General features: G+C 43.0%; 1 protein-coding gene across 3 annotated transcripts in view; it reads right to left on the reverse strand.

Moving 5' to 3' along the window:
- DCC (DCC netrin 1 receptor) overlaps window positions 1-21,342 on the reverse strand; it is a 947,660-nt gene that overhangs the window by 57,189 nt on the left and 869,129 nt on the right. For all 3 annotated transcript variants that reach the window (XM_083702567.1, XM_083702566.1, XM_083702568.1), the window contains exon 21: window positions 17,901-17,933. In XM_083702567.1, the coding sequence (XP_083558693.1) occupies window positions 17,901-17,933 (33 nt within the window). The remainder of the gene's footprint in view (window positions 1-17,900; window positions 17,934-21,342) is intronic.

Raw genomic sequence — 21,342 nt, forward strand, 5'->3', positions numbered from 1 at the left:
ACGAACTAGACCAAATGCTTTCTTGGTGTATATGTCTCCTGTTGACTGACGGACTTCCATGCAAAGTCAAATCACTCAAAAGGAATATGCTACCAAAAGCTGAAGTGTTTTTAAAAATAAAATAATAACAATCCTGCTCTTGTATTGATCGATTCTGTTTTCACTTTGTGTTGGCTGGTTCCTAACTGTTCGTATAATATTTAACAATATGTCACAGAATGAAAAAAAAATAATATTGACAGATGGTATAGAAATCTTGTAAATAAGTAAAATATATAGCCTCCTTTCACACTCTGTTATACCAAGCAGCATAACAACTTCTGGACGTCGTATTCCAGAACATAGTAATGGATGTGAGTAGACTTTGTCAAATACAAATGGAAAGTGGTTATTTTACTATATGAAGTATTTTTGAAAAAGTGAAGTTCATTTTTAGAAGTATATATTAGCTGTTTGAAGGACGACACATATAATAAGCTAACCTCTAAGGGCACATGGCTATTACACATATAAAATTATACGAAATTATAGCAGTTTCTTACAATAGCAGGATTTGCAAACTGTTCACAAATTGCCTCACTGCCTCCCGGTACTAATGATGTTGAGTGACACTATGCTTATTATGCAAGTCACATTTTTCCATGACTTGACAGAAAAGAATGACTCAGCAAGTGTGGCGCTGCACTGCACTGCCATTCCTTTGCAGACTCATAAAAAGGCCCTCTAGCTATCTTTGTTCTATATCAGTCCTAGGATATATTCTCAAAAGAGTCAGAAGCACTCCAGATAATTTCTAACTGTGCCAGTTCTAGCCCACAGTGATTAAACCAGGCAGTTTACTCATATACTTCAGCTTCATTTCTTAAAAAGATTATTATGGATGTATATGTGTATATAGAAACCCGGGGGGGGGGCATTGTGGTCTAAACCACTGAGCCTAGGGCTTGCCGATTGGAAGCTCGGCGGTTTGAATCATCGCGAGGGGGTGAGCTCCCGTTGCTCGGTCCCAGCTCCTGCTAACCTACCAGTTCGAAAGCACGTCAAAGTGCAAGTAGATAAATAGGTACCACTCCGGCGGGAAGGTAAACAGCATTTCGGTTTCACCAGAAGCAGCTTAGTCATGCTGGCCACATGACCTGGAAAAACTGTCTGCGGACAAACATTGGCTCCCTCGGCCAGTAAAACGAGATGAGTGCCACAACCCCAGAGTCGTTTGTGACTGGACTTAACTGTCAGGGGTCCTTTACCTTTTTAAGTGTCAAAACAAAATAAAAAAAATTCCTTACAGGAGCACCTTAGAGACCAACTAAGTTTGTTATTGATATGAGCTTTCGTGTGCATGCACACTTCTTCAGATACACTGAAACAGAAGTCACCAGACCCTTATATATAGTGAGTGGGTGGGGAGGAGTATTACTCAGAAGGGTGGTGGGAATAGGTGATTGGCTGATAGATGTGGTGAACTTGTTGACGACTGTTAACGACTGCAATAGGTCTTACAGGAAAAAGCAAGGGATGAGATGGCTAAAAATAGCTTAATCATGTATAATGAGATAAGAATCCAATGTCTCTATTCAGACCAGGTCTCTACATGGTTTTAAGTTTGGTAATAAGTTGCAACTCAGCAACTTCTCTTTCCAGTCTATTTCTGAAATTCTTTTGTAATAAGACAGCTACTTTGAGATCTTGTATAGAATGTCCTGGGAGATTGAAGTGTTCTCCTACTGGTTTCTCTGTCTTGTGATTCCTGATATCAGATTTATGTCCATTTATCCTTTGGTGTAGGGTTTGGCCTGTTTGTCCAATATAGAGGGCTGAAGGGCACTGTTGGCATTTGATGGCATACAGCAGACCAACACGACTACCTACCAACAACCGGGCAGAGAGATCAAAGCAGAGTTGGGAACTACAAGATATGTTATCCTGATTACCCGCATGCAGCAAATTCAGGGTCTTAAATTACAACGGAAACTTTATAGACTCGTAAAAATTACAGGGTTTATAGTCTCATAAAAATAACAGGGCTGCCCCACAGGCTCCGAGTGGTCAGGCATACAACTGATGGATTTGCCCATGTTACCTTGGAGGTGCACACCGTGAAACGAGTTTAGGAGAGGCTTTGCAGCAGCCCGCAGGGAGACCTGACATATGCTTCGAGAATGATGGTGGTTAACCTGAGAAGTTGTTTCATTGTGCAGGAGAGGCGCCTGGAGCTTAGGTACACCTGAAATTATTCCTCTTTGCTGATTTGCCTATCAACAGTGTGAAGTGCTCTGGTTTGAAAGGCCCAATTAGGAATGTAAGGTCATTATCATCACGGGCCTTTTCAGCATAATCAACTTCTCAATCAGGATAATTGCAGAGCCATTGGCATTTGATCCTCGGAAGCAGAGTAAAGTTGCACAACGGCTCAGTCGTAATCATTAGAAATGGAGAGCAAATTAGTCATTTTGCACCCACGAGCAGGATATGTGGTATTTGTTTGTTTGTTTGTTTGTTTGTGCATGTGGTCAGAAATCTTAGACCAGCTGGAACTTGCACCCCTTGAAAAATTGTCACGTATTTACTGTACAAATTTTAGAAGGAATGCTGGAACATGTGGAAGAAGTAGGCAGCAGCGATGTTGATGTTATTAGAATGGATCCCATCCCATTTGAGCAAAATTCTATCCTTGCCCAACCATACCTTTTTGCTGTTTTCCTAGGGGCGGTGAGAGAGACACAGACCTTTAGCTTTACAAAATAAAACCTGTGGTTAGTTTTAAGCTCCAATTATGCTGGGAAATAATGTAATGAGTGCGAATATATATGAGTTGGTGATTTCATTCCAATCTACTGAAACCTCCTATAATTATCAAATAAGACCCACTCCAGCTTTAGAATATATTCTAAAGTGTTTTCAAAATAGACTTTCTCCTTAGGGAAGCAAAAGACTCTAGTTTTATGCATGAAAGCAAAAGGTCTGAGCTTTTGATTTGTGGCAATTAGGCTGATAGCAGAGCTATAAATCAAATAGCCCTTAACAAGTCTAGTGCATGGCATTTCAACAAAACTAATCCAACCAATATCTCATATTGGATTTATGGTGATGCAATTTTATTACTCAGCTTAGACTTTGCTTAGACATGCAAAGAGAGCCTGAAGATCACCAGAGGGAGTGTAATCCTGCTCATCCTAGACCACTCAGAAGCGTTTGATAATTTGATAATCAATCCGTCTTGACTACCTGAAATGGATGGGAATGGAGAGCACTGATTGACAGTAGTTCTGTTCCTATTTGAGGGGTCAGTATTTGAGGGTCTCTCTCTCTCTCTCTCTCTCTCTCTCTCTCTCTCTCTCTGTGTGTGTGTGTGTGTGTGTTTGTGTTTGTTTGTGTGTGTGTGTATGTATATATCATTGCTCTCTCCAACTGTCCCTGTTACAGATAGGTAGCCGTGTTGGTCTGCCATAGTCAAAACAAAAAAAATTCCTTCCAGTAGGACCTTAAAGACCAACTAAGTCAGTTCTTGGTATGAGCTTTTGTGTGCTTTTCAGTAACCATAAGGAGCCTCTGAGTTTTGCTATGGAAAAGTAATACTTCAGATTCAAAAGCAAATTCAGAAGGATGTCTGTGTTTGCCTTATATAGTAGAACCTCACACACTTTAGATTACTATTTAATTTGAAGAGATGGTACCTATGTTTGCATTTTTCCTCTTCCTTGCTTTTAATTGTCATGACGTTTTATTTTTTAGAGCGCAAGACTGTGATAAAAACTATCTTGTTTTTATTGATTCTATGCCAGGTACTGCAGGAGCCCATTCAGCTGAAAAGTGGGGAACAGATGCTCTAAATATATAAATTACTTTAAATTAAAACTGAAAACCAGGAGAATCCTAGGGCTGCAAGGAACCTGAAGGGTCATCGAGTCAAAACCCTGTAATGCTGGAACCTTTTGCCCAAAGTTGGGCTTGAACGCATGACTTTACCAACTGAGCTATCCCAGAGTTCCTCACCAATCTTGCTTTGCTAGAAAATCTTAAAATGACAAGTAGATGAAGACAGAAAACAATTCCAAGGTGACATTCCTCCAAGGTTAGGATTGGACATATGAAAAGCACTGAAAAATTATTCCAACAGCACCAACGCCTTGGCATATTTTACTCAGTAGTAAGTCCCACTATGGCCAATGAGGCTTACTCACAGATAAATGTACACTGGATGGCAGCCTAAAGCTATATTAATCTTCTGATCTCCTGAATCTTCTGGCACTTGCTGCAAGTCCCCCCCCCAAAAAAAAAAGACCACAATTGGACCACTGACATCCAATTATATCTTATTATCTCCACATCCCGCTGAGTATTCTCCCTACAGGAAAAATGTTTCATAAAAATCAGAGGTGAAGCAGGAGGAGGGGAACACTTTTGAGAGAATAGGCAAATATGTATCAGTTCAAAATCATCTCTCACTCTTGCTTTCTCACTCTTAAAAAAGGCTTTGAAATCCATCTGAATTTCTCTTCACTGCACGGCAGCTGTGATCCAGGGAAAGGTAAAAAAAAGAAAATAAAAAATGAGGCATCTTTCTGCTATTACAGCGTTGAAAGAGGGGTCTGTCTGCACGCTGGCATTAAGCAATAGATGTAACTTTCAGTTACATCTTACCAGCTGGGAGAAAGCACTGCAACAAGCAAAACCAGACAATTTCTGGTGTTCGGCCAAACAGTGTTGAGCAGAGGCAGTTTCTGCTTCAAACAGCCAAGCAGCAACATAACTGCTGTAATCCAAACACAGCACAGGTTGTATTACATTTTTGTTTGGAAAAAGAGAGAGTAAAAATTGGAATACCCAGGCAACGCTTCAACTGCCTTACAAATGCTATTTCCTTGAAAACTCAAACAATTAGCACTCTGTTTATTCATGAGATTAAAAGCAGCGAGGTGTAAAATGGCAGGTGTCCTGTCAAACGCAACACATTAATTCCTCGGCCAGAGAAGGCTCGGCATTTTGAACTCAACAGGATGGGTTTCACGTTTCTGCTGTTTGCCTTCCACGGAACAGAGGAGGCAACCATTTCTGAAGTTTGAAGCATATGGTTCTGGTTTTCAGCCTGAAAGGCCTGCACAGTAGTGTCAGTCAACTGGAGGATTATGAGTCTCTTTCCAGCAGGTCCCTTCTAACTCTACATTTCTATGGTTCTGTGATTCTAATGCACACTGCAGGCCGCTGAAAGACAAAACTGGGGAGTTTCTGAGGAATCTCCCTACACTTCCCCCATTTGCTTTAAATTTCTCCCCTTTTCTGTGACTCTTCACATCCATTTTGTACTTTCCAGAGCCATCCTGCAGAGCACAGTCCCACAATGGAGGAAAAAGTCATCTGGTTGTCTAGACCAGGGATGTCCAACCAGTCGACCACGATCTACAGGTCCCTGTGTGATAGCTGTCGATTGTAGGCTCATTTTTTCCTCCATGGGGGAACTTTGGTTTGCCCCTCCCGAAACAAAAGCTCAACAACTTCGCAGGAAATCTTTTTTTAAATTTAGATTTCCAGTATTCCTACAGTAATAGCCAAATTATAGCAATAACAAATTGGAAGGCATGGTTGGTTTCCTAGAAAACTGAGTGACTTCTTCCTGCATCCTGGTACTTTCAGCACAGTGATGAAAGGGACAAAATGGCCACCATCACTGTGCTGGCAAAGGATCAGAAAAGAAATGAATACCAGGGTGGTTTTCTTGGAGGAGGGAACATGCTGGACAGTGCAAGGGGCAAACGTTGCGCCTCCCCAAACTGAGCCAAAGTGGAGACTGCATGTTTGCAGTTCTTGAACAAGACTGTAAAGTTAAACATTATGGGTCATGAGTTTTTCTCTGAGTAGGCCCACTGAAATTAATGGACCTAACTTGGACTTATCTGTTATTTTCATAATTATTTTCATATCCATTATTTTCAATGAGTAGGACTAGCAATGGACACAACCCTTAGGACAGCGTTCAACAAAGTTTTACTCAGAATAAACCCACTGAAATGAATAAGCAGAACTTCAGTCGGTTTACTCTGAGTAAAACTTAGTTGGATACCACCCTTTGCTTCAGCTCAGGTGTACAACAGATTATTCCCCCACCCCTGGTCCCCTTCAAACCAAGAGTCCCATCTAACATACATTTGGGCTTCTCTAGAAACAATTCTCTAATTTCCCAGTTTTTCCTATTGTACAGTTGCTGTTGCTTAACTTTCTCCTCATCCTGCGCACAGTTTTCTTTTTCCTTAAGGGAATTAATTCCTCATTATATAATCGCTCTGAAACCAGTGCAAAGAAATGCAGAAATGCACTTTGGTATAATTATATAACCACCAAAGTAATTTCGTTATGAAAACAGCTGGCTTTGTATATATACACACTTTGTGTATATAGGCAACCCAAACTCTGCAGAGACCTTGTGCTGGCCACTGGAGAAATACAACCATTTCATAAAGTATGCAGCAGCTAATAGCATGTAGAGCCACCTTGTAGCTTTCAGGAGAAGCAAATGAAGGTCTTTTGTTACTTGACCTAATTAAATTAGGTGCCGACATAAAATCAAATCAAATCAAGGACTTCATTTACTCAACACCTTTAGCCTGACACGGAAAACTGATTTAATAAACGGTGAATGGAAATCTACCTTGAAATGATTTAAGGGCCCTCTTTTGGCCTTGTCCAGCTGGTTTCAAAAATAGTCCTGGCTTCAAGTGTAGGAGTTCCATAAATTTATTTCTCTAGAACTTAGCTTCCTCCTATTTTGCACTTAACAGCAAAATGTGGGCTGTGCCAGAGCAGGAAGTAAAAATGCAGTTAGGCTTGAGTGAGAAATGGGAAAAGAGGAACAAAGGTCAGAGGCACTCTGTGTATGCCTGTGTTCTGGTTACCAGATTTTTTTCAATGAATCTGGGGAAACTTTTTTTTTGAAGCTGAGTAGCAACAGGGAGTCAGTAGTGGGGATGGTGAGGCAAAAGACCCTGGGCCCAAGCACACATGCATATTGTATAAAGGTGCAAAGCCCTTCTTTCGCACCCTGTGAAACATAAATGCGCAGAGTTTTTTAAAACTCCCGCCTGCCCGTGACTCCCGAGCCTTCCCCAATCTCCTTCCCCCTTTGTTTTGACAGCTCAGGGGACGCTCCGGAGTCACGGGTGGGTGGCCGTTGCCCAGGAGGGGCCAGCCTGGTAGTGCAGTTGGCTCTGGCTGGCTTCAGGAGCTGCTCACTGCCGTGGCGCAGGAAAAATGGTGGACTCCACAGCAGTGAGCAGCTCCTGAAGCCAGCCAGAGCCAACTGCACTAACAGGGGGGCTCCAGGCTGTTGAGGCTGCCGCTGTCACGTTTCCCAGGGACAGATTTGCAAATCTGGGGACTTTCAGGGACAGAATTTTCTGGGGACAGATTTGGAAATCTGGGGACTGTCCCCGGGATCCGGGGACATCTGGTAACCCTATTCTATGGAGGCATGAACATGGAAATATGAAGGAAACATCTAGGGACCTGCTGGAACATTCGAGTCATAGGAAGCACATGTGGGGGGCATCTGAGCTGTACACAATCAATGGCTATCACTAAGGAGAAAGAGGAAGAAGTAGAGAGGTCTGCTCAGTGTGGGTGTGTCAATCGTTTTGAGCCTGGACCACCAACCCACTATGGACTACAAGATGGTACAATGGGATCCTGGGCCGACAAGGAGGGAAGTCAGAGAATTCCATTTGAAATGAAAATGGGGGTGGGAATTCCTACAGTTTGTATGTTTGTTCATGGTCTGGGATGGAAATCACATGAGCAAATATGGGTAGCGTCTGTTATCCTTTTTAAGTCTGCATTTTTTTAAAAAAACCCTTTTCATTCCCCTGAAATGCAACTGAAATTAATCATGTAATTAATTACGTAAGCTGCAGCAATAGCGGATAGCAAGAGGAACAATGTAGGTTTTAGCAGAAGACAAACTACAGGGGAGCAGAAACAGCACTGATTGCAACAAACCTAGGATGGGACAGAAATCTCCGCTGCTTTGCATCCCTACTGCAGGTCACTGCTGCAACCTCCAATCTTAACTATCTTGGGACTGTAAGGAGTGGCTCTTCTTCTTCTTGTGTGAAGTCATTTGCATATGCCATTCAAATAAAGCTCTTGCTAAACTATAACATCACTTGTTCTGATTGCACCAAAAGTCCACCAAGGGACCAAAAGCTCCATGGACCAGCTAAAAGGGGATACAGAGGTTTTGTAAGAGCTTCCAAACTTCCAGCACCTAATTAATAATCTCCTAAAATTAAATTTCTACACAAGTCACCTGCACTGCACCATGCTGTTATGTGCTTCCTTGCTTCCCAGAGTAGCAATGAGTTTCAAGGGTACCTGTTTTCTTTTGGAAGATGAGTACAGTGGAGGTTTATGGCGTTTGTAATATCTGGTTTTACTTACAAATAAGTTGAGCATAGGTGGTCTGCTACAACACACCACATCTGCTGCCCAAGATTAGATCCCAGAGCAGGATTTGGGGAGAAATTTACTTCAGTTTTCATTTTCAACCTACCTTACTTCACACTTGTCAAAACCAATAAGTGGACTGAAGCAAAGCTATCCTCTGAAATTTGCACTTGCAAATTTGGCAATGCACTTCACCACCAAAAAATGTTTGCAAAAATATTAGGGGAAATAACATATATAGTACATTAGGGGAAATTGCTGGCATAACATGTATATAAAGAAAAATGTGTGCTGGCAGTTAGAAAAATGTGTGCTGGCAGTTTTTGTAAGGACTTTTTAAAATAAAAAAACCCCAGGGGTCATGTCAGTTCTAAACTGAACCGTAGCCCATCATCTGACTGCTGCATTTTGAAATCAGTCCTAGATATCATTTTGAGAACCCGACTGTTGTTTTTCACAATGCTTTATAAAGAGTCCTCTGCATCAACATTTCTCTGCATGCATGTATTATTTTAACGCATGCTTATAAAAAAGGGAAGCTGATGGAAGCTACCCATAAGGTTTTGCTCAATGCCTGCAACAGAAAAAAGGAAGGTGTGATCATTTACCTTATTAGGTTACCTTATGTTTCCTTGGCTCCCAGAGCTTTCCCCAGAGAACCAGTCAAAATGAGGCAACACATGTTTTCTGGACAACAAACGGCACTGCTGTGAGCATATGAGGCCTGGTTACAGCCTCCCACTCCTTGAAGAGGAAGGCATATTGCAGCATACAAACACATTTTTCTGCCAAACCGATCGGTAACCTCTGCCACTTCCCATTTAATTTCTTTGGTTCCCACAGTGCAAGGAGAATGAACAAATGGAAGGGAGTGTGGGTGGGAGGAGAGGAGATTTTATTATTACATACTGGGAACTCATGTCTTGTTGACCAAAGTGAGGTTACTGCCACATACATAATCTAATCTGAATCTAGCATGTTTATTTATTTCTCCACATGAAATAAAGTAGTATGAGCTTTCTCAGACTGGGTCAAGTCCTAAAGGGACTTGGTTCTTTTCTATCCTGATTCAAACGCATTCAAAGGAAAAATATGTTCTCAAATTCACAGGTGAGCCTCTGGGGTTGTAACATGGCAGCCTATTGCAGCCCACTTCTATTCCCCAGACACTGAATGGGGAAACTGGGTGTAATGGTTCTAGGAGTTGCTCGTGCGTAAATTGGTGCCACACCTGGCTGGGTTACCTGGGTGGACTCTTTCTGTCCGGACAGCCACTCACCCATGGCTGTCTCAATCGCTGGCAGAATCCGTCAGTGGGCATTTCTTGAATTTCTTCCAGCAAAGAAGCTCTTTGACACCTAGTCTCTGCCTACTCTCCCTGCACGGAAGCCTTCTGCGCAGGGAGGGTGTGGGCAGTGGAGGACCCATGCTCTCCCTGCTGGTCTCCGGCAAGGAGTCATGGAGCCACCTCACCGATTCCCCCCTCTGCCCCCCTTCTCCACTGGTGCTACGCTGATTTCCTTCACCAGAAGATGGGCTGCTTCTCTCCCTCCCGGGATGCTCTCCGGAATCCCTCTGGAGCCCTCCCTCTCCCTCTGGCTCCGATGGCAGTTCCCTGACACTGGGGGACCAGTGGGAAATGCTGGGGGGAAACCAAACAAACAATTGATCTGGTCACACTTGACAGTAGGTAAATTTAACCACTTCCCATTAGGAAATGGGATTTGCTGTGGACAGGATTCATCTGGTAATACAATCAAGATCTTGGGCAACTAAGGCAGTACTTCGTCTTTCCAAAAATCACCCCAATTTTGGCGAACTAGGAGTCAGCAAACAAGCACCACACCTGAGCTATAGCAATAATCTTGAAGCTTGATTCGGAAGTTTTCACTGATCAAACCACCCCGCTGCTAAAAAGGAATCACGTGCCACCTTCTTTGCAAGGACACTAAACCAGAAAGCTCAGTTCTAAGCATAGTTTGTTGCTTGGCTAACCTTGTTACTGCTATCCTACTCAGAGCAACTGAACACCAGGACGGTAAAAGAATCCCTGACCACTTGCCATGCTGGCTGGGGCTAATAGAATCTTCTACACTGCTCGGTTATAGCGTTAAAATGCATTATAAAAATGTGACAACAGAGCAGCACTATGTTGGCAATGGGAAATTACATTAAGAGCTATATAACTTTTTTATAGCCTTCAATAGCATTTTTACAGATCAGTGTAGATCCAGCCCAACAATATCTGGAGGCCACATGCTCTCCATGCCTGACGCAGAAAAGTGGCACCCTCTTTTCCTCTCCTTTTTGCTACATCCTACCTTTTCTATTTCTATTTTTTTGGTGATGCTCCTTACTCCATCCATCCTTTTCTGCTGGTGGAGGCTGGGAAAATGAGAGCAGGTTGGACTCTGAAGCATGGCCGTCAGTTAATAGCAGTTACCAGTGCATAGCCTGCCTTGCTGCCTGAAGGAACTGCTCTGGCTCCTGTTATTGCTTGAGCTTTTCAATCCAGTGAGCATTTTTAATGTAATCTTTTTATAGAATTCTACAGGCTATGCCCATTAAGTAGAACAAGCCCCCAACAACAACAGAAGCAACGGGCTTGGCGTCATGACGATGGGATTTAGGGGGGGGTGTGGAGAGAGAGAGACTTACTTTAATGATTTATAAACAACAAGGCACATCCAAGGCTGTAAACAAGAATATTCAATGGAGGGTCTTTCCCCCCCCCTTTTTTGTCTTTGCTTGGTTTGGCAGAGAAAGAAAGTAGCAGGCAGAAAGCACATGATGTGTGCATAGTTCAAATCTTTTCCCACAACAATTCCACTCCTACCTTAATGTGGGGGCGGAAATGCAAGGGAACTCTGAATGAGAAATGGAAGAGTCATTGTCAAGATGCATGGAAGCTATAGGCAAGGAAAATCTCAGTTGTAAGTGAGGGTATAGTCAGGTGAAGGGAAAAGCAGGCTTTGCTAATCAGCCACCCTCGAAATGTTGGAAGGCCTTTCCCAACTATAGAGCCCTTTTGCTCCCCTCCAGAAAATGAAAAGAGCCATTCATTCTGTTCATTTGTATGAGGCAGGAAACAATGGTTCTGAAATGACACTCCAGGTGCTTCTGGGCCACCACAATTTTCAGTCATGTGCCAGCAAATTCAGGTTGCACAGTTAAAGTGGATTTGAAGCTCTCACAAACAAGCCTGCTTCTTCCGAAAACCAGACTTGTTTGCAACATGGAATGCAATAAGAAAAGGAATTGGAAAGTGCAGGATAACAACTGATCACTGCAGCATCATATAACCTCCCTGCACACAAACTGAAATGAATGCCCTACAAACAGCATCTAAACTCTCTGCAAATTTTGTCCAGACAGGTCAGAATGAATGCACAGGAAGCAGCCTTTGCCTCTGGTACTACATTATTTGTAAGGAGATGTGTGGGGAGGAAAAGCCTTAGATTAGACAAATTAGTGGAGGAAAAGCTGTCCGAAGCTCCTGTGAGTTGATAGCAATGGGCAAGTTCCTTCTGCTTCCCTTCCTAAAGCATGGTGATTGGAAATGTGAAAACTGAGAGTTCTGGCAAGATATGCCTTGTTTGGGAGCTAGAGCAGTCAGGCACAACACTACAAGCTCCTCACATCCTCTCCTTCCTTCCTTCCTTCCTTCCTTCCTTCCTTGAGCTTTTCCTTCAACAGAGAACTTCTCTGGGGTTCTTAATGGACCTTGAGACTGCCTGACTCTCTCTGCATCCTCTGAATGTCTAAGGCACTACTTTGGGGAAAGTTTTGCTTCACTTGGTGCAAAGCCTAAATCACTCCAAAGGAGTCTGCATTTGGTGCCAAATTCAGCCTTCAATGGAAGCCAGGGCACATCCTTAACAGCTATAAGGAACTTTTTAGCTGGGGTGCAGCACATCTCTGAGTACTAACTGTTGGGGAACATCAGAGGTTAAGGGTTGTGGCTTCCATGCCCTTTTAGGGGCACCTGATTGGCCACTGTGAAAACAGGGTGAGCTAGATGGTCCTTGGTTTGCCCCCACTCTTCTTTGTACGCTCCCTGTAATTAATACAATGCCCCAATATTTTCTATGCAAGTCTCTAATTTGTATGAAGATCAGGTTCTACTTGCTCAGTTCTTTGTGCTATGAATCCCGTTTTAGCTACCTTCCTCCTTGTTCCTACATCTGAGCCTCTGCTCTGTTTTGTTTGAGGCCTTGTCTATACATATAGAAGAGTGAGGTTGCAGGATACAGTCCTGAGGTGGTAGGATGGGGCTGCACCACCAGTTCAGATTGCAGGTGGGGTAGAGTTTTGCCTGCTCTTCTGTGCAAAAAAACAAACAAAACAAAACTCAACAAAGCCTACACAACAGAACTCACCACAAGTAGAAAGGGAACCCAACAGGGGTCTCAGACTTTTGCCTCATGTGCTGGCTTTCTGAGTACATCCTTTTTAACCCAAGGAAGCATTCAAAATTAACTCCTCTACTGAAAATCAGAAGTGATGCAGTTCATTCAAACACCTCCTTATCCAGAGATTCTCAACCTGTGGTTCCCCAGATGTTGTTGGACTACAACTCCCATCATCCTTGAGCCTTGCTAACTAGGGGTGATGGGAGTTGTAGTTCAACAACATCTGGGGACCCACAGGTTGAGAAAGGCTGTCCTTATCTCTCCCCCCCCCCCCATTCTGCTGCACGAGTAGATCAAGCTACATTCATCAGCACAACGGCAAAGTACTTTTTCACCTTTCCCTTATCCTTCAGGTCCTTTTTCAAGAACAGGATTTATAAACCACTTAATCCTCCACACCTCTAAGAAGATTACATAAAATAAACGTCAAAATTACCAACAGAAAAAGGGGTTGAGAACAAGGTAAGAACTGGGGGGGGGGACCTCTGGGCGCCCCAACTTTTCAAGGAGGGGATCCTCAAAATTCTGTGGCAGCCATGCACATATGCTGCATGATTGCTCACTTCGGTAATGCATGCCGTGCAGCGTGTTTACATCACTCGTGTGTGCCACACAGTGTGCGCATGACCTGTCAGCACGCCCCATCATGTGCATGAGTGACATCAGCATGACCCATGGCATGCATGCATGTTGCATGGCTCTAGCCCCTTTAATCATGGGGGCAAGCCGATATGCTTGCAAGGCAGCCATTTTTAAACAAAACAAAACAAAACCATAATTTAAAAACATGTGTCTTACAAAATAAAATGTGATACCAAAAATACCTGTCAGCTTTGCATATCTGGGTAGCTCTTGTCTTAAGCATTTGCTTTTATCAAATGATATCACAACGAATTCAAGAAAGGGAATAAATATTTATTATTCCTGATACTTCTTACGAGAGCGTTGCATTATGACACTTAAAAAGAACACCTTAAAATATCCATGGTCTTTTAACTCTAAGCTGTACTACAACATGAAACAATGCCTCGCAAAGCAGCAATAATTGCCCAGAAAACCTCCATTTTTCAAGCACATTCCCATTGTTCTTTTCACATTTCACTTTTCCAAATCTCAATTTATTATTCTGATACGACGTAGGCAGGGAAATTAGCAGTGCTGTCACCCGAATGATAAAGAGCCCTGCCTTTGATTCTATTTGTGTTTACTCGGAATCGCTACAAGGTATGTAAGGAAAATGGCATCTACTTTATGTTCCAGAATGTCTATTAAGATCAAACACATTCGATTGTTTACTTTGCCCATTTATAACGGAATGCTAAAGTTGGAGAGAACAGTTTGTTATGCTGCATGACTTTCCAGCAAAAACAAATTAATTCCAAGGCTTTTGCCTCATGGAGAAATGCCATCCAGACGTTCTCTTGAGTTACTCATTTTATTCAGTGGCAGTGTGAAGTGACAGCTACGGGCTATTATTTTAGTAGAGATGTTTATATTACTTAGCGTGCATTAACGCCTAGGAAATATGAGTGTAAAGGACATCATTGTTAGGGGCTCCAGCAAAGCTTTTCGGGTTAGGGCTGGGCGATAAATTGGATATTGCATGCAATTTAATGAGAAACTTCCTAATCTGCACTTCTCAGACCAATAGATTAACTGAAACACCATTGTTCTTAGAAATTTGCTTTTCCTTGAATTTTGCACTGTGGTTTCCCAATCAGTCTGTACAAAAATACATATATTAGGAGGAAGCATGCATAGAGGTGTATATATTAGTGAAAACAGCATGCAAAATGCATTATATTAGGGGAAATGGTTGAAAAAATATGCATCAGTCAAAACTGCATCCAGAAAGGTGATTAGAAAAAATTCACACTAAAATGTTAATATTTTCCATGCGGATTTTTCTTTTAAAAATGCAAATTGTGACAGAAGTGTGAAAGCCTGAAGTATAGATTTTAAAAAATGAGAAACAGAGAGAAATTTATAGGTTCATCCATCCCTAGTTCGGGCCCACATAAAATCTGGGGCTTGTAAAGCTTACTTTCAAAGAAGAGGTGAGCACCATGAGACTCCAGAATTAACCTCTAGCTTGGATTGGAATCTAAGATGGAGAAAAATTCCCAACCTACTCACCCACCCAGACCTCAAATGTCTGGCCACCAATCCCCGTTCCCTTTAAACAACCCTTATCCTACTGGGTAGTAGCAACAGCTGTTTTCTAACTGTGGGAATTGGGGTGGTGGTCTGTCCCTTCCTGCTCCCCTCTGGTGCACTGGTACTATGGCAGGGGGAAAATGTCCTGATGGAAACCTACATACCATGCAAGGAAGATGGACGATTTCCAAATTCAGGATGGTTTGGAAAAGAACCAGAGCTATTTAAGGATTCTGTCTTCTTGGGGAAATAGCTTGACTTATTTTCTGGGCAAATCTGATGTGGGATGGGGTAAGTCTGAAAGCTGATAGTGTACAGTATTTGCCAGACTTGGAGTCCCCAGATATTCTTGGGCTACAAATCCCATTATTGTTAATAATAATAATAATAATAATAATAATAATAATAATAATAATAATATATTTATACCCCGCCCATCTGGATGGGCCTCCCCAGCCACTCTGGGCGGCTTCCATAGAAACCAAAAATACAGTAAAATATCACACGTTAAAAACTTCCCTGAACAGGGCTGCCTTAAGATGTCTTCTGAATGTCAGGTAGTTGTTTATCGCTTTGACATCTGCTGGAAGGTCGTTCCACAGGGCGGGCGCCACTACTGAGAAGGCCCTTTGCCTGGTTCCCTGTAGCTTTGCTTCTCACAATGAGGGAACCGCCAGAAGGCCCTCAGCGCTGGACCTCAGCGTCCGGGCAGAATGATGGGGGTGGAGACGCTCCTTCAAGTATACTGGACCGAAGCTGTTTAGGGCTTTAAAGGTCAGCACCAACACTTTGAATTGTGCTCGGAAACGTACTGGGAGCCAATGTAGGTCTTTCAAGACCGGTGTTATATGGTCTCGGCGGCCGCCCCCAGTCACCAGTCTAGCTGCCGCATTCTGGATTAGTTGTAGTTTCTGAGTCACCTTCAAAGGTAGCCCCACGTAGAGTGCATTGCAGTAGTCCAAGCGGGAGATAACCAGAGCATGCACCACTCTGGCGAGACAGTCTCAGCCTACGTACCAGATGGAGCTGGTAAACAGCTGCCCTGGACACAGATTTGACCTGTGCCTCCATGGACAGCTGTGAGTCCAAAATGACTCCCAAGCTGCGCACCTGGTCCTTCAGGGGCACAGTTACCCCATTCAGGACCAGGGAATCCTCCACACCTGCCCACCTCCAGTCCCCCAAAAACAGTACTTCTGTCTTCTGTTGGCCATTGGCTATGCTGTCTGGGGAAGGTGGGGGTTGTGCTTTCAAACTGTTAGGTTGGCAGGAGCTGGGACAGAGCAACGGGAGCTCACCCCATCGCAAGGATTCGAACCGCCAACCTTTGGATCAGTAAGCCCGAGAGGATCAGTGATTTAGATCATAGCGCCACCCTGTCCCTGTCATATGTAGTATATATAATGCACATGCACACCAAGGACACATTCAGACAAACACCACGGTGAGATTGTGCATAGCCAGTCAGAGGCTCCTCTGCCACCGTTGGGCCTACTGAGCTATATGGCTATAATATTTACATAGGGCCTACACAGAATGTGCAAATGACAGATGCACGCATCTGATTCAAAGACTGTGTGTGAGCTGTTGATCACAACATATAGAGCTACATGAATCTTATGCACCTAGGCCTAATCCAAATGTTGACACTGGGCATCAGGTATGCCAAGAGGAAAACAGGCAAATCCAGAGAGGTGACATCTCTCAAAGTAAAATAATAAATAAATAAAAATAAATATGTGTAGAATCATTTCCTCATCATATATAAGGCCTAATTTTCACTATGTCCCAGAGCGACCAGTGCAACAGTAGAACCTCTACTTACAACCGCCTCTACTTGGGCCCGATCCAAGTTGCGACCGCGGCAAACCCAGAAGTAAATCCTGGGTTTGCTGTGATTCGCACACACGCAGAAGCGGCTTCTGCCATTTGCGCATGCGCAGAAGTGGCTGCCGCAATCTGCACCTGCACAGAAGCACACCGCTGTCAAATGCAACTGCGCACAACGGCGCTTCTACCAGCGACCTGGATCGACTTACGGACGGACCTCCGGAACTGATTACATCCGTAAGTAGAGGTTCCACTGTACCAAGCTTGATGAAAGGAGAACCTATTCAAGTGGGGAAAAACAGAACCCTCAGGACCTGAAACTGGTGTTATGGGATGTTTTCCCCATACATATCCAATGGGTGAATCAATAGAAGCCAACAGCTAAGCAAAGACAGCTATTTTCCTTTCCAAATGCCCGGAGAGACTCAGCCATCCCTCCCCACAAAAAAAATGTAATTACCTAAAGTGATAATCAACTATTTTCCCCTTCATAGTAAACAAATGACTACAAGCATTTGGCTTGAAATGAAGAACAAACATCACAATGAGTTTAAAAATAGTAAGAAGAGGATAAAACGCTACCAACAATTATGCCTTGAAAAGTTGACTAAACCACCATCTTCCAACATGAGGGAGAAACTGATTTATGGATAGATAGATATAGTGGTTCTTACCATGAGGCTCCAGAACTTTAATCTATAACCCACAAAAGGGTGTAAGAGCAGCTTGGAAATTATGCCAACCTTAATTATACTTAATGTGAATTATTCAGAAGTGCAGCAGAGAGAGGAAAAAATTTATTTCATACAAAGGAGCCTGACATTTTAATTGGTCCTTCAGAAAAGAGACAAAACAATTTCCTCTCAAGAAAATTTACATCTTCCCCATCAAAACAGCAGCCTCAGCCGAGCAGAACTTCATTAACAAGATTAATTATCATGCCAGTGTCTGCCTCATCAGGTGTGCTGGCCAGGTGAAGAGCAGAACAAAAAGGAAGGGGGTCTGACATTATACCTACAGCTTGGCACTGATTTCAAGAGAAGACAGGACACAATAAGGCCATCTTACCTTGATCATTAGCCATTTTGTCAGGATGTTCCACTGCAAGGCAAAAACAACAACAAAACAACACTGTCAGTCATTTTTTATCAGTAGGCACTTTGATGCATCAAATCAGCCATTTTGTTAGCTAACTTTCTTATCAAGTTGCAGACTCTCTGTTCTCCCCCCCCTTTTTTTACTCTCCAGTCGATTGTATCAGAATATGACAGGGAAGATTTTGACGTTATTCTTTAATTTCAGAATCATCTTGAGAGACGGAAAGTACAAGTGTCAGTCAGTTCATCTGTATCTCATAACTAATGAAGTCAGATGTTGATTGTTGAAGGAGAATACGAAGTCTCAGGTTGTCCCCACCCACAGCTCCCCTGATCTGGGGTATCATTAGGAAAGCTTAATTAAGAAGTGAGATTCAAGAAAAAGAAGAAGAAATGGTTTCTTTGAATAATTAGGCACAAACCCTCCTGCACACTGAAAGCTAGCTCGTTGTTTCATTTCAAAAGCGATTTTACATGCTTTTAAAATATAATAATCACATACAAAGGAAAGATGGGATTACAAGTGCTCCAGTTAAGTCTTCAGGATTTATAGACATTGCTGAGACTCTCAGGCTGCAGTGGCCTTCAGCTATTTATTTAAATAGTGCAGAGAACTCAGCTCAAGTTGAAATCTTACAGAATTCTGTACTGCTCTTCTATTGTTTCAGAATGTTTGGGAGAAATACTATGTTAGGAGTAACCAATGTGGTGATCTCTAGATGTTTTGGACTACAGAACCCATCATCCTTGGCTATTGGCTGTGGGCCTGGGGCTGATGGAAGTTGTAGTTGAAGCAATGATTCTTCAACATCAACTTCTTTGAACAGGTCATGTTGTGCAGGTGCCTGATTATCGTCTTCCAAAGCAACTACTCTATTCTGAACTTAAAAATGGTAAGTGCAATGCTGGTGGTCAACAAAAGACTGTCTCAAGGCAAATTTTAAAAAAAGTAGTATAAACACCAACAATTGGGAAACACGCCTGTGAGCACTCCAATTGGAGAACAGCCTTTACCAAAGGTGCCATGGGCTTTGAAGACACTCAAACTCAGGACGCAAGGGAGAAATGTACTAAGAGGAAGGTATGCTTGGCAAATCCACACCGTGATCAACTCCTGCCCAGAAACCAATGTCCCCACTGTGGAAGGATATGTGGATCCAGAATTGGCCTCCACAGTCACTTACGGACTCATTGTTAAAACTGTGTTTATGGAAGACAATCTTACTTGGCTACGAGGGATCGCAGAAGAAGAAGAAGAAGAAGAAGAAGAAGAAGAAGAAGAAGAAGAAGAATTCAACAACCCTGGAGGGCACCATGTTAGTTACTCCTGTGTTATGTGATGTCTGCCCAAGAAATATCATTGTGTGGATGCTTTGCCTATATCCAGCAATTAGGCATCAAAGGGGCACCAGAACGTAAGCCCTGGTAGTTAAGTGGCATCTCGTTCCTCACCCAATTTCTCTTTTTTATACCCATTATCCAGCCATGCTCCTGCCCACACGTAGAGCCCACGCATAGGATGATCCACTAGCTGACCACGCAACTGAGTCAGATGCCTTTTGGGGTAGGTCAGCTACCTACATGACTGAGTCTTGCTTAAAGTATGAAGCAGTTGAAACAGGTGGTGTTCAAAAAGCTGACAAAACACTTTTGGTCTTCATAAATGAAGGAAAGTAATAAGGGATGGATACTGTTCTATCTGTCCATTCCCTACTCAATCCAATCTTTATGTTGTCAAAGGTGTGACAAAACAAGCCAGTGGGTATAAGGAATCAAATCTCAAGTCTTTGCAGTTTTCTGATAGGGGTGGCACTCTCACAAAATACGTTTATTGTGTTAAATCTGCCAAACATAGATATATAACCAATTCTCCATTAGGAGAACATCTGAAGCATAATGAGGACTGCTGATTTGCTTTGGAATATGCTATTTTGGAAATCCAGCGCTCGGCTTGTTGGAGACAGAGAACAGGATATATAAAAAAATGAAAAACATATTTCTATTATAGCCATGGTGGCATTTGGGCAGTTCATGGGAAATTATGGTTTACAAAACCAGAGACAACATTTCCTTAAATACAAAGGAAGCTGTATCTTTTAAAAATTAGTTGTATTAAATAAATTGGCAATGGTAAGTCTACTAATATCTCTTACTTATGACAACTAATTGAAACCTCACCATACGAAGGTGTCATGCACCAAGTCAGACCACTGGGTCCATCTAGCTCAGTACAGTGGTACCTCAGGTTAAGTACTTAATTCATTCCGGAGGTCCGTTCTTAACCTGAAACTGTTCTTAACCTGAAGCACCACTTTAGCTAATGGGGCCTCCTCCTGCTGCCGCACCACTGGAGCCCGATTTCTGTTCTTAACCTGAAGCACTATTTCTGGGTTAGTGGAGTGTGTAACCTGAAGCGTATGTAACCTGAAGCATATGTAACTCAAGGTACCGCTGTAGTGTCTACTCTGACAGGCAGCAGATCTGCAGGACATTGGATAGGACTCTCTCCCAGCTCAGGCTGGGAGATGCTGGGGATTGAACCAGGGACCCTCTGCATACAAAGCAGATGCTCTACCACTGAGCTACACCCTTCCCCTACTCCTGAGCTATGCAACAACACAGGGGACTCTTGGCTTCATATCCCAGCTGTGCGTTTCCTGAGGTTATCTGACTGGCCACTGTAGGAAACAGGATAGTGGACTAGATCAATATTTGCTCTGATCCTGCAGGACTCTGCACAAGTTCATGCAGGTTTTATGGATTTATGTTCTTGCTATTGAGCTAATGAACAATCACCCAACAAAATGTTATTGTGAGAAGAATTCTATTAAATATCTCTCTTGGTTTTGATTGTTGAAGATCTTACAGTCCTGCTAGGTAAAGGTAAAGGACCCCTGGATGGTTAAGTCCAGTCAAAGGCAACTATAGGGTTGCAGCGCTCATCTTGCTTTCAGGCCAAGGGAGCCGGCGTTTGTCCGCAGACAGCTTTCTGAGTCACGTGGTCAGCATGATTAAACTGCTTCTGGTGCAATGGAACACCGTGATGGAAACCAGAGCGCACAGAAATGCCGTTTACCTTCCCGCCACAGCGGCACTTATTTATCTACTTGCACTGGCATGCTTTCGAACTGCTAGGTCACTCTGTCACAGGGATTTGAACTGCCAACCTGCTGATTGGCAAGCCCAAGAGGATCAGTGGTTTAGACCACAGTGCCACCCCCGTCCCTACAGTCCTGCTAACCCATATTCAGCTCCTCTCCCCAAAATCCAGTTCTTGCTGCAAGGTGATACCATATCTAGGACAGTATTCCCCAACCTGATGCCCTTCAGATGTTCTGGACTACAACTCTCATAACTGATCAACAACCATCTGTTCAAAACATCTGCAGGGCACTAGTGTGGAGAAGGCTGAA

The sequence above is a fragment of the Podarcis gaigeae genome, assembly GCF_964106915.1.
Source record: "Podarcis gaigeae genome assembly, chromosome: 11".
NCBI lineage: Eukaryota > Metazoa > Chordata > Lepidosauria > Squamata > Lacertidae > Podarcis > Podarcis gaigeae.